The sequence below is a fragment of the Thermobia domestica genome, chromosome 5, assembly GCF_964235325.1.
Source record: "Thermobia domestica chromosome 5, izTheDome1.hap1.1, whole genome shotgun sequence".
NCBI lineage: Eukaryota > Metazoa > Arthropoda > Insecta > Zygentoma > Lepismatidae > Thermobia > Thermobia domestica.
The window spans coordinates 3,645,535-3,660,340 of NC_137458.1; the positions used below are offsets into that span (position 1 = coordinate 3,645,535).

General features: G+C 36.5%; 1 protein-coding gene across 10 annotated transcripts in view; it reads left to right on the forward strand.

Annotated features, from left to right (window-relative positions):
• The window catches only part of dac (dachshund family transcription factor), a 665,535-nt gene that overhangs the window by 473,728 nt on the left and 177,001 nt on the right, over positions 1 to 14,806 (forward strand). For all 10 annotated transcript variants that reach the window (XM_081758122.1, XM_081758121.1, XM_081758115.1 and 7 more), the window contains one exon: positions 13,144 to 13,227. In XM_081758122.1, the coding sequence (XP_081614248.1) occupies positions 13,144 to 13,227 (84 nt within the window). The remainder of the gene's footprint in view (positions 1 to 13,143; positions 13,228 to 14,806) is intronic.

The window sequence follows — 14,806 nt, forward strand, 5'->3', positions numbered from 1 at the left end:
TTTGTGTGCGTTAATGTCTTCAGTTACTTGTTTCTGAAGACATTAGATATTTTAAAAAAAGGCATAGGGAAGCTTTAAAGGGAAGAAAGAAAAAGAGAAATAGCAAGGCCACCAGCATCATTAAAGAATTAAATGTATAGATGCGTATAATAGCATCCATCTTTAGATTTTCATCCCGCCCCCTCCCCCCGAGGTCTCTATCCCCCTCTTCTTTTAATATCGCTTTATCCTTCTTTCTCTTGATACCATCCCTTCTTACCCCAAACGACATTATCTAATTTCTTTTTTCCTTAAAACAAAAGAAGGTATCTCCTCCTGTGTCTTCTTCTTTCTTAACCCCAACAAAAATGAATGTTTCTGGGGGGGGGGAGTATTTTTGGTATTTAATATGAGCACCTACAACTTATTTTTATTCAACTACAGTATGTGCTTCGTTGGGGGAGAGGGTAAAAAAAGATGTTCTATTTTGAATTGCGAAAATGGTCATAGGGGAATCGAAACAATTCTTAACTGAATATGATCATAGCGAGTAGGAAACGGGGTAGTTTTAATTGCTATGTACGAGAAAGAAGTGAAAAGAAAATATAATAATTATCATAAGAGGATGGGGAGAGAAAGAAGGTGTACTGTGCAAGCTTAAAAGACTCATCGAAGCTCCTTTCTTGTAAGGGCTTTTGGGTGTTATAATATCCACAAAGACAAACGGCTAATGTTTAAATAGTTACATTTCTTCGTTTCCCCTCTTCCGCCCCCTCGCGAGTCCCTACACTCGATTTACTCAAGAAAGAAAGAAAGAGAGAAAGAATATATATTCATTTTCTCAGAGTTTCTCATCTCACTTTTATCCCTACCCTCCTACAACAACTATCTTCCGCTTCTTCGCCTTTTTTCTCGCCCTCCTAGCCCCACCCGCTACTTCTAACTCGGAAACGCATCTTCTTGATTTCAACGTGAAGCGGTCCCAAGCTTTGCAATGCCATCATTTTTTTCATCTTCTAACTTAAACTGCAATATGCTTTTGTGGATTATATCTTTGTATATATATGTATATCTGCATATTGTGCTTTGGTAGAGAAAACTTTCCTTTCCCTTGAACCCCCAAGTACACACACATATAGACATTCCTTATTGTCCCTGGTGCGTCTTAACAGGAAGATGACTGTGGTTGCTGAAACGAAAGTAGTTATGTAAAATTTTGAGCTTCGCCTCAAAGGTAAAAATCATCAGCCATTTTTCCTTTCCTTCCCGCTCCAAGTTCCGTTTCGACGGATGAGTTTTCGGGTTCAAAAACGGCGAGTAGGTAAGGACAAAGACCCCCGTGTAAGATGTTTTAGTTTCAGTGAAGAAAGGTGGGGAAATGAACTATATAGAGAGATACAGAGAAAAAAAGAGAGATACAGAGAGAGAGAAGGTACGGAGATAAATAATAAGAAAACAGAGAACGTGCGAGACGACTAAATTTTCCTCATCCACCAGGATTCTCCACCCCCGCTTGAGTCTCTGAAGAAGAACGTAACGTCGCCCGTATGCATACCATTTAATGGATGTTGGGATTATTTAGCGTCAGCAAGATAGCAAATATAGCTCTAGTTACATAAATCCTGTTAATATTTGCATTAGTTTGCATCCTGTAGTCTTCTGCTTCCAAGACTGAGAAATTGTTTTGGGCTAAAATCTTGAGGTAGAAAGGTTAAGTTGGAGTGAAAACGAGAAAGATTCTTATTCTATGACTACAGGAAAGTTTGCATGTAAAGGGTGAGTCGATACATTGATAATTAAGAGAATACTTTCACATTTTACACATATATACAAATCAGCAAATAACTAACTAACTCTATGGCCTATAGAACCTGGAGTTTCAATGCCGCATTCACAAAAGCTCTCCATTGACTTCTATCCTTAGCCAACTGGATTTACGTTCTACTTCGTATCCCTATTTCTGCGAGATCTACCTTAAATATTGTCCTCCCATCTCAGTCTAGGTCTTCCTATGATCTTTCGATTATGTCTTCAGTTAAAATTTTGAAAGCGTTCCTACTTTCTTCCATCCTGGCTACATGACTTGCCTACTTGAGCCTCCTAGACTTATTGTCCCTAACAATGTTAGGTGAACTATATAAATTATGAAGCTACTTGTAATGAACTTTCTGCCATTTCTCATTCCCGTTCATCTTGGGTCCAAATATTTGTCTTAGGATTTTATCTGAAATACGTTCAGTTGGCGTTCTTCCTTCAAAGTACACGAAATACACAAAAGTACTTAGTGTACACAATTTTTTTAAAGCTGGAAATCTGGAAAGTACGTATGCTTGCTCCACATAAAACTTAGTTGAAAAGTCTGTAAAATAGTCTTGTGCTACATAAAACTTAGTTGTAAAGTCTGTAAAATAGGCTTGTGCTATATACAACTTAGTTGAAAAGTCTGTAAAATAGGCTTGTGCTATATAAAACTTAGTTGAAAAGTCTGGAAAACAGGCTCACGCTATAGAAAATGGGGAGATAGGGAAGTACGCATGGAGTGTATCATCTCATTGCATTGCATTGGAGCATAAGATCCAATGGTTGATGTTTTTTTCTGCATAGACGAGTCTTCGTATTTCTTGAACCATAGAGGTATATCATATCATATCCGACGATCCCTAGAATTGAGTAATCCAACATGTTCCAGAACTTATTATTCCAAAACTAAATTTGCGCTATAGCACTATTTGTGGACAAAGTAGAGTTTGAAAAGGAAACAAAGAAAGGAAAGACAAAATGGATTTACCAGAAGGAAAGTGTTCAATGGGTGATATACTGAGCGTATTGATTCCAGTTTCTGGTTTAATAGCTAGCTTTCCCGGCTTCAGTGCGTGTGGTTAAGGCTTCGGTTCCCGGTGTCGCATAAATTTGACAAACATCATGAGGGGAAATGGAGAATTCATTGAATAAAAAAAAGGCGCGGATTAATGCTCGAAAGCTAAGAACAATATTGTGACCATAAGTTTTATCGGGCTTGACCCTACTATCTTTGTTTCACAGTTCCTTTCCTTATCATTCACTTCTGATTTTCTCTTATAACCTACGGAGTTATAAGTGAGGAACGCGAAGCTAAATATTTCATTTAAGAGGCCTAAACACTGTGAATTTAAAACACCGCTAATTTTACAGCAATTATGTGATATATTTAAATAGATAAAAGATAATCGAAAAGTGGAACAAGAGAGCGCTAGACATTATTATTTTGCATGAGATACCGTTATCACGGACCTAGTAGCTTTCCATTTGCAGCCATTTCTAAACTGAAATGGAAAGCAGATAAATGAGTCGTGATAACGGTATCTCATGTAAAATAATATTGTCTAGCGAGCTCTTGTTCCACATTTCGATTATCTTTTATCTATTTGAAGATATCACATAATTACTGTAAAATTAGTGGTATTTTAAATTTGTCGTGATGGGGCCTCTTAAGGAAGACGAAAATGCCTAATAAAGTCCATCCAATCATCCTTTAAAAATTCAAGTATTGCTAATATATACTAGTTAGTATTTCTACGCTCCCAGGTTATCCTACTTTCGATTACCATTGTAATTCGTAGGCAGTCGCATAGTGAGTTCTGTCTGTGTATTGTCTTTTGTTCATTTTCCCCTCTTTGTGTTCTGCGAAACACATTTGATTGACCTTTTCCGTCTTCCTATGTTATATACGTTTCTTCCCTCGTCGCAAACTATATTCTCCGTTAATAGGTCTGCTCGCTTCTGTTTTACTTCCTATATCACTAGCTCATTACATTTCCTGGCATCTCTTGAAATTGGGGGATGGGGTTCTCTTACCTCCTCGCTTCCCTCCTACCCGCCGCGTCATTGCCATCCGAAATCCAGTTAGTCTAGCGAAAGGGACCGAATAATTGTCGTCCTCTACCACTTTGTGGGACTCTATCATTCCCCCTTCCACGTCCTGTCGAACCATGAGTCCCTCTCTCTCCCTCTCTTGATATCTATCTGCAGTAGGTAGGTCTTTAGCAAGTGGCGGTCTCTGCTGGGAGGATGAGGAATCATTCCGAGATAGAAAGGTCTATATCGGAAATTAGAAAGGTGTGGCTCAATTCGTTCGCCTCTCCCAATTCCTTCCTGATATCACCTCCTGCAACGAAAGCCTAATCAGCGAATTCCGGAATAGTTATTGCATCCATAACAAATATTTCTAAATGGGGATATGTATAAGGAACGTTTCTCTCTCTCTCTCTCTCTCTCTCTCTCTCTGTGTGTGTGTGTGTGTGTGTGTGTGTGTGTGGCCTTGCGAAAGTTTATCGGAAAGATGAATTGGCCAAAGAAAATGTTAGAGATATTAAGTTTTATCAAGTGTTGTGTAAGTTGTTCATTAGGGTTCCGACTTATTACCTTGTGGTACTCTATACATTACAGATACCCTGAAACAATCAAACCACATACGTCCTTAAAAGATCATTACAGATATCTGGTAACAGAAGTGTCCACAGGCAGATTTTAGGGCACAGATATCCCTATGGGAATATTTGGCGAGGTAATTTTTCATTAAAAATGAAGCAACCCAATTGGGGGATGATAAATTTGGAAGAAAGAACAGTACATTTGGGAGCAGAATACTAAATTTTGAGAGAATGGTGGTTGCGCCTAAGCCCTTGGAAGAGGGAAATGGACACCCCTATCTAGTAATATATTCTACCAATGGCATTTTCAAAAATATAAGCACTGATGTGATCCTGAACAATATAATCTACAACTGGTTACCTGAAAATATTTATGAGGATATATATGTGTCAATTTTTATCCCATTTACCTGTACTCGAATATATCACCTTTGGAATAATGTAAGTGCCTCGCTAAAAAGTTGAGCCATATTTTGGAATCCGTTTATTATGTATACACAAGTGATTCTCTGACATCAGTTAAGAAAATTCACGCAATTATCAAATCAACTTTTCATCACTGGTTGCGATACTAGTGGTCTTTTAAAACTTGTTAATTTCTTTATACATATTTCTGGGCTCTACCGGTATGTACAGCCTTAAATTCGTTAAATATAAGGAATAACATCCTTCGGTGAGAACATTATTCGGGGAAGAAAAGAAGGAAGAAAGGAAGGACCCATGGATCTGTATGTTAAGTACTATCCCAACATTTGTTGGTGTCAATGAGGAGAACCCAAGAAAAAACCTCACTCAGGACAGCTGGTCTTAAAAAGCTGTTACACCTTTTCGATCGAATGTGCCGAATAATTTTCTTATATTAATACAAAAAAAAAAAAAAAAAAAACGAAATAGTAGTAGTTTGCGATTGATCAGCAGTGTTACGTCCGACTATTTGTTCTCCATACCTCTTCACTTATGCCAATTCTATTGTTTAACTTGTATTTTGTGGACAAGAGTCTTCCTAATTATATTGCTAGTTGGATTATGAAATAGGCCGTAAAAATAAAACATTAAACAAAAAAAACAGGAATAATAGAAAACTTTTAAAAATGCAATTAAAAAGCGTCTACCGGTGCCAAAACTTATTAAGGATTATAAACATTCTTCAAGAATTTTATCTCTACTTTTTGCAAATTATAAACATTCTTAAAGAATTTTTATCTCTACTTTTTGAAAATTATAAACATTTTCAAAGAATTTTTTATCTCTACTTTTTGCAAATAATAAAAATTTTTCAAGAATTTTTATCTCTACTTTTCGAAAATTATAAGCATTTTTCAAGAATTTTTATCTCTACTTTTTGAAAATTATAAACATTTTTCAAGAAGTTTTATCTCTACTTTTTGAAAATTATAAACATTTTTCAAGAATTTTTATCTCTACTTTTTGCAAAAAAATATGGGTGTTTGTATTTGAGTAAGTACGGTGTATACGAGTGCACTCCTTACTGTGGAGTTGGAAAATTGAAGCTTGAAACATTGATTTCTTTTTCTGCTGATAATTCTTCTCGTACTAATACCTGAAAGGAAGAATCGTCGTGTAGTGTTTTCTTTGTATGAATATGAAATTAATATGGATATGAATACAAGGTTTTATGTGTTTTCGTTTTCTCCCTTTGCAGTAAGTGTCTACAACAGACGAGCTCCGTGTAATCCATCTCTCTCTCTCTTTTTTTTTTAAAGCAGCCTTCTCTTGATTTTGTTCAAAGAAAATGGGTAAAGAAAAGAGAAAAAATATTTCCTGGATCGAAAAGGGGTGTGAAACCTTATTATTTTTTACTTACCCTCTCCCCCATCCTCCATATACATAGACCTAACACCTTATCCTCCCCCATCCGTGAAACCAACCAAGTAGAGAGCTAAAAAAATGGAATTGATTATTGTACAAACGATATTCGTTTATTTACATGCTACAGCACTCAATTTCTCTATTCACTGTTTTTGTTCCTCCGTGTGTTGATATGCTTGAAACCAATCCTCCAGTTCTTCTTTTACTCAATTTCTCTCTCTCTCTCTCTCTCTGAATTTTCCTTCTGCCACCCTTCCCATGATTCTTAGCTGTATAAATGGTTGGATATCTCAGAGAATCAGGGTTTGGGAAAGGAGATTGATTGTTGAAAAACATAAGAGAACGAAAAAGGATCGACAGCTTTCTGGAAAAATATTTTCATTTCATCGGCTCTGGAGTTGATGAAAAATTGCAGAAGAATGTTTTACCACCAAAGTGCCTCATCGAGTGTAGTAGAATCCTCCCTTCGCTAAAATTCTGTGTTTCCTTTTCTTTTCTTCATCCATAGCCATTTTTACCTACGACCAAATCAACAAAATCAATGTAAATATAGTAACTTGTTTCCAGGGGCAATTTTTCATTATATGGTGTGTGAGGATCATCCATCTCAGAATTAAAACGAAATATATTCAAAGTCCTTAGAGTATATAATTTTGTTGCATAGATATAATATTTGGAAAACGTTCTGAAGATAGTTCTTATGACCAAAAACTGATTTCAACCTCCAAGCTTCAAACGTCTCGAGTATATCATTTTTTGTTCCCTTATATTAGTGAATAGCAGTGGCGGATCCAGAATATGATCAAGGGAGGGGCTGAGCCATAGTTTGCCGTTTTATCCAGTGTAAAGCATGATTGAAACCCATTTTGTCCAGTGTATAACTGAGCGTCAAGGGAGGCTATAGCCCCTATAGCCCCCCTTAGATCCGCCACTGGTGAATAGTATTCCACCTATTTGCCAGAAAGCCAATTCTCATGAAGAACCACCAGAATGAAGTTTCCTTGATGTTATGCTCAGCATATATACTCAGATTCGATTAATTATATGGGAGAATTGAAGGGGTTCGACTCCCGGTGTGGCCTTATCTCATGTTAAGCTGTAGGACGGTCTACCATAAAGTTTCGATGCTCAAAAGGCACTCTAAACTCTAAATCAACTAATAATCCAAAAACGATTTCTTTTTACGGGGCACGGTGGCTTAGTAGTAGAGCGTTTACATCTGTTGCGTGGGGTCCTGGTTCGATTCCTTCCCAACATCGTGTCCACGCGTTTTCTTAGAGTTCTCTCTTTTTCCCACATTCTCATTCCACCAAAATTTCCATCACTTGCCTTAATCACATGTATCCCTTACATAATTGCGGGAGGTTAAACTGAAATATTTTTCATTTCTTTCTCTAATGATTTCTATGGTTAATGATCTTATTGGCTAAAGAGATCGAAGGGTATTTAGGCAGAGGCGGATCTAGAAGATAAAAACTGGGGGGACAACCAGAACCCAGATTGTGATAGGTATATCATGAGTTTACTGTAATCTTTCAGAAATATATAAATAAGAGCTTAAATTATTTTTGTCATTCAAAAAACTGGGGGGTCTAGGCCCCCTGGTCCTGGGCTAGATCCGCCACTGGATTTAGGGTGCCGATTTGAATATTTCTTGATGATTGGGACAGTAATTTACATCCTTTATACTTAATTTCTGGTAATTATGGAGACCATAATTCAGGGATATTAATTTTTTTTTTAGTTTCAATATTTAGGCATATTCTTATAAGTAAATCATTCACTCATGATGTACCTTAAGCACATGCATACATACTTCTTGAAATTAATTAACAGAAGAGAGTAATTTCAAGAGCTAAGAATTACTTCCGTAGAAACTGAGTTCTGGAGAAATAATGAAGATCTTTTGGTTGCTTTTTGTTGGAGGAAAATGCAAACCTGGATTTTCCCTTCTTTCCAGAGAACGGAACGCCAAAAGCGTCTGATAAGCTTCCAAGACAATCTGCAGAAACTCGTTGTTTCATTATTATTAAGAAATAAGAAGCCAATCCGTTCCAAATTTCCTCCGTTAACTGCCCATTTCTTATTCCATTTCATCTGCTGTGTTTTTCACCTCGCCATTTCCCACTGTTCTTCCTAATAATCACTCCTTCCCTCCTGCTCTTTAGAGTTTAACTTCTCTGCAGGGTTGCCAGGAGTAAGAGAATTCTGGTATTAGAGTTTGGGCTTTACTTATGTTGGGCCGATAAATTGGTTAGTACAATACTGTATGTTACGCAAGAGAACATTAAAGATTTTGTTTTGTTTGTTTGAAAATGAAATGAAATCTTTAAGTTTTACGTCCCACGGTTATGCCCGTGAAGCTAAAGGAGACAGTGATGATGAGAAATCAATGAAATGGTGAAATGAAGAAAGTGGGAGAAAACGGGAGAATCCCGAGAAAACCTACTCATATGGTATTTGTCCGCCACAAAAATCCACTTGGTGCGAGCTGGTATCGAACCAACGACCCCATACACCAAAAGTAAATGCTCTACCACTGAGTCACCGCGGCCTTTCCATTAGAAGAAAAATAAAAAATCTTTTGGTTTAAGATTCCACGATTATGTCCTGTAGGTAGAACAAATAAGGGAAACGGATGAATAAAGCAAGTGCATAATGATGGAAAATTTAGTGGAATGAAAATGTGGAAGGAAATGGAAGTACCACGAGAAAATCCACGAACACCATGTTTGTCCACTTTCATCTGAAAAAGAAATCGTTTTGGATGATTAATTGGTTTAGAATTGAGCGTGCTTTTTGAGCACCGAGACTTTATGAGAGACGGTCCTACAACTTAACATAAGATGAGGCCACACCGAGAGTTCATACCCCACCGATTCTCCCTTGTGAGGAATTTAATCTGAATCTGTACGCTAACCACATAACATCGACGAAGCTCCATTTTGCTGATTCTTGAAAAGAAGTGATTTTCTAGCAAATAGCTGGAACTGAGCTGGAACAGAATTGAGTATACGTCAAAACGATTAGATTAACAAGAGAACTTTAACTGAACCTGTGTCTTTGACTGTGTCTGTACCTTTTGACACTATGACTCTGTGTCAGAGTAAGGATTCCTGATTTGATCCCACACAATCTGACTTTTGCGGTGAAAAGTCAGATGGAAATGGATGATTAGGGCAAGTGAATGTTGATGAAAGAATTGGTGGAATGAGAATGTGGAAGGAAATGGGAGTAAGCGGAGAAAACCCACAAACACGATGTCGTCCTTCATAAACTTACTTGGCCGGAAATCGAACCACAGACCACAGGAACCAGATATAAACACTACCACTGAACCACCTTGCCCCTTGCATGCAGAGAAAAAGCCACTTCGAGACGTATTTACTAGTGACTACGTTGTTATTAGTTTGAAATGTTCTGGTACACCTTTAGTACACTGTAGCACGATGTCCATGCACACCTCGCCACTACATCTACATCTGTATCACTGAACGCCAAATTTCGTACGTAAGATCATTTCATGCAATGTTAAATAGTGTGTCATTTTCGGTTATCTTCTACCACTGGAAAAATAAATACAATATTATGGTAAAATTTCTATTACTTGTTAACAATTAAAATGCATTTTATTTCATGAAAATCCGTTAATAATAAGAAAAGTTGCAAATCATTTTTAATACTTGCTTACTGTCCGCTTATCTTGTATAAATTCTCATACTTAATTGCATAAACAACGAGAAACATTATTTTGAGTTTTAATAACAAAATTTACCCAAGAAGACCTGGCAACTCCGTTTCTCCAACTCTGAGAAAGTCTGGCAGTGCACATTGAATATATACTGCCGTTTCGAAACTTTTTAACAAAAATTCCTTTACCCTGTCTCCCTCTCTTGCTTATATGTCTGACTTCAACCTCAATAATGTAAGGGTAATTACACTCACAAGAGAACATTAAGTATTATTACAGGCTGTTCTGTTTCGTTATAATTGAATTAAGCCCACTCGAAGCGAAAAGTCAGCGCCTCAAATCTAGGATTAGCCTCCTGCACTCAGTGGGTCTATATTATTTCTCTCTTGCTCTGTAGCTATATTCTGTTTTAAGTGCACGAAGAATGATCAGTCTAAATTCACAAGTAGTTCTCTAACCCTCACCGTCCTAACATTGCTCTTTCATCTTTGGAATGGCTTCTGCATGAGATGAAATGAGAACACGGGAGTACACGAGAGCAGTAAGAGGTTTCGTTACCGTTCTCATGTTTTTAACAATGTTAAACAATTACGAATGTATATATGTATGCTTGTGTGTGTGTGTGTGTGTGTGTGTGTTCACTAGTTGAGCTAGACAATTAAATACTTCTGTACAGTCTCCTTCAAATAAACTGTGCCCCAGGTTTTCCCTTGGTAAACTTGTAGGTTGGATTGTATAACACATAGGCGCATTTCTTTTCTTTTCTTATAAGAATTTATATTTAATTTTCGTATTTAAATATTTCAGTTATATGTGGTAAGTAGAAAGTTAAACCCGTATTCTAATACTTCTGTTTAAAGTATAAACCGATTCTCGCACATGTAAAATCTCGTACAACACACAACTGAGAAATTTTCACCGGATATGAAACAATATAGAGAGCTCTCTCCTGCTTTCTCTAAAACACATTTGTTTGTGTTCTTGGTCTTATGTATATGTGTGGTTTGTGGGAATGGGAATGAGACAAATATGGCCGCTTTTATCAAATTAACGCACAAACGTTGCTGACTATATTAACCGGAAATGAAGATGTGCAGAGTCAATTGTACACACAGCACTCAAGAGAAAGGAATATTCGTCATGTTACGACTTCTCTAATGTCAGGCGATGTAGATAGAGCAATTCTAGCCTAGTTTTCTGGAAAAATAAAATGGCAATGCTTTTGTCTTCAATGTATTCTAACATTATTTAAATAAGAACTATAGCGTCATTAAATTCTTAAAGCCCAATGTTAAACGAAAATGCAATGTTGTCGTTTACCTGGACCCACAACATGAGTGAATGAAATTACTATTTTACATGGGGGCTGGCCATTGACACGTTAGAGTAAAAGACAGTAACTTCATTCAGTTACGTTGTGGGTTCAGGTAAATGACAACGTATTTTCATTTAACATTCGACATATAAAGAGTGTACAGCCCAAACGACTCATCCGATTTAAAAATTCCTTCACTTTAGATTGAAAACATCATATTTGGAGACGGTTTCCCCTCTTACATTTTGTTGTAACTCTAATAACAACAGAGTTACCCTATGTCAGGGAAATTTTGAGACACCCTGTATGTTTGTGGTCAAGAAAAGTTTATATGTTTGTGACCAATCCTTTCGACAGTGAGTTCTCGGGAACCATAGGCTCTAGAAAGATGTCGTTTTCACTGATCGATTGTAAATTTTGTGAAGATTGTTCGGTTCTAATTGAATATTTAAGGAAGATGATCGTTATTTCTTTATTGTATTTTTAGGGATACACTGGAAGTGTTGTAATTTTTTTTTAATAAAAATCAACATATCCTACGAGTTATACATTCCAACACCACACAGTTGTATACCGAGGCAGTATGTCTCTCAGGCGTTTGTTTCATGTCCAAATGATTATGAAGTAAAAAGAATAACCATTTCTCCAGGCTAAGATGAATCTTTATTGTTTGGAGTGTTTTGTCCAATGAACACCATATATCACTGTCATTATATGTATTTGCTTATTATATACTGCGTGCAAGAAGATAGAAAATACTGAGCATACATGAATTAGAAACTCCAACCGGAAGTAGGCTCAAATCTTGAAAACGGTGAGAGATGTTGAAAAAATAATCAAACAAATCTCCTCTTTATGATACCCCTTGCCGAATTTTATCAAGTCGTCTTTCACTTTTGTCTGTAAAGAGACATGTAGAGATGTTGTGAGGAATGACAAGGAAATTCATGCTCATATGTGATAATGCTGATACATGCTCATATGAGAATGATGCGCTGTTTAGAGAGTGCAGGTTCAGCTAGTTGTATATGAAAACACTTGTAGATATATTTGGTTTATGAAACATTTACCTAAGGCAATGCATGCTTTTATGTAGAACTCTTAATTAGCATATAGATCTAGAAATATTTCCACCTTGTACGAGGGATTCTTGGCTGCAAGATAAACGGGAATAGGATAAGAAAAGATTCTAAGGGAAAACCTCATTTCCTCATCCCCGGACTTGCCACAAAAGATCAGACTGTGAAAAGTAAGAAGTCAGAATATACCATTTCTTTTGCTTCACTCACGCACACTCATATACACATATACTTCCCCCTTCACAACTACTATTATATATATATGAGTAAACTGGGAAAATAGAGGATGTTGGTTTTATCCCATCTCGTCTAATGTAATCACCGTTGGCAATATTCCTGCATAGTGTTCGCGTATTGTTATGCAAATTTTTGTTAAACGTGAATTCACGATTGGAGGGAGGGAGGGGAGAGTTCAAGATAGAAACGAATCTTAACCGTAGACACACACACACACACACACTGTATATTATATTGGTGGTGGATGGAAAAGATAAGCTGTATATCTTATGAGGAAGGTAGGAGGTCGAAATTTTCTCTGTTTATTAAAAAAAATGATTCTGCCATTTTGAATTAGCCTAAAGGTCATAATCTTGAGACATTCAACTGAAAGATTTCACTTCATTTCATTTTAAACACAATTAAAGTTTTTGAGTCCATCTTGAAATGTACAGGAACTTATACACCACCATTAGAAGCTTCATTTAATTCAATTTAAAGACCTGTAACTATTTCATAATAAGCCAACATCGATACGTATTTCAAGTTAAGGTGTCAGCAAAATATTTGTGAAATACGTTGAGTTCTTGAAATTATAATTTTATTTTCTCTTTTGTGTTGCAGCCGAATTGAAGATGGAAATTCTTCGCGAACGAGAAATGAAGGAAAGCCTTGAACGACAATTGCTGGACGAACAAAAAATACGAGGTATGTTTATTTTCTAAACAATTTTTGCGCATGTGCTGTTGTTGAAAATATTTCGACTTTGTGTTCGATGTACACAAACATAATGTATTATATATTTGTCATACTAAAGGACTAATGCTATTTATTAGTTTTAGAGACAGATTTTTCTGACTGGTTTGGATTAGCTTGCAATATAACAGGATCTTATAGCGACCTTCTGCTTCTACAGCAGTGAATCTTTTTAATTTTCAAGCCACATTGTTGATTAGATTTCTACTATTTAAAGAGAACACGATGCTTTTAAATGTATGAGGGAGGAACGGTATTAAAAGGTATTGCAATAAACAAATTCTCTATCTTGCACAATTGTAAAGCATGCATGGTGCCAGTCTACTTAATTAACGTACATTGCTAATTAAATGCCTCGGATTAGTTTTCAAACAACCTACATGTATATTTCCTTAATTTTAACTTCGTCCATCATAACTTGCCTCTCTAAAAATCCTTAATACGTAACGAAGAATCACCTCTTCATGTCTGTCCATAACAATTTGAACTACTCTACATAGATGCGAGGAAATTTAGCTTAGTATATAAATACTGGATATGTAATCAAGGTTATCTTGAATGAATGTTAAGTTGAAAACAGGTTTTATGCAAGTTAGGGCCACTAAGTCAGTATAGGATGGCCAGTTTTTTTTCTCTGCCGTTCAAAAGGGTATGCAAAAATTGTAAATTACGGGTATCGCTTGAAGAGATAGTCAAGAAATACAATTCTAGTTGACAAATGGGTACAAAAACTGTCTAGTTATAGTTTTTTTTTTTTTTTTTTACAAATATATTTACTTGTACAATTTAATTAATATTCCTGCATTATAACCACACTGGAGTATTGCACTGTATGGGCAGAAACATGGACATTATGCAAAAATGATAAAGAACTACAGAAAGCTTTCGAATGTGAGTGTGGAGAAGAATGGAGATAATTAGTTGGGTCCATCGGAATACGAATTAGAGGGTATTAGAAATAATGGGGAGAAAATAAACAGTTTTAGAGATTATTAAGAAGAGGAAGAGAAACTAGTTGGGACATTTGGTAAGAAGGAACGGTATCATATGGGACGTGCTAGAGGGCATGGTGGCAGGAAAGAGAGGGAGGGGGCGAAGGAGGCTACAATTGATGGATCATATCAAAACAGAAAAATCGAACGTGAAGACGAAGAGGTTAGCGGAAGACCATGGAGTATGGAAGCTTCTTAGTTGCGGCAAGTGACCTGCTAATAATGGTAAAATACCTATGATGATGGTGATAACTTCACACTGGCTTTTGATGACTGGACAAATTGATCCTTGACAGAACTTGGCCGAAATTACTGGTAATTGGGCTAGGATCTTTGAATGCAGGATAAATTATAGTAATCATCCTTTTTTTCTTTTTTAAAGTGAGCTTTGTTCCACATTATGAAGCTACGATATACTTACAGGAATCCAATATTGAAACTCAGCAGATATATCATTTCCCGTTTTAGTAGAGGGATAAGCGCAGATATATACACTGAATCCAGATCCGGTATTAAAACGGGAAGACCTACCATTTTCG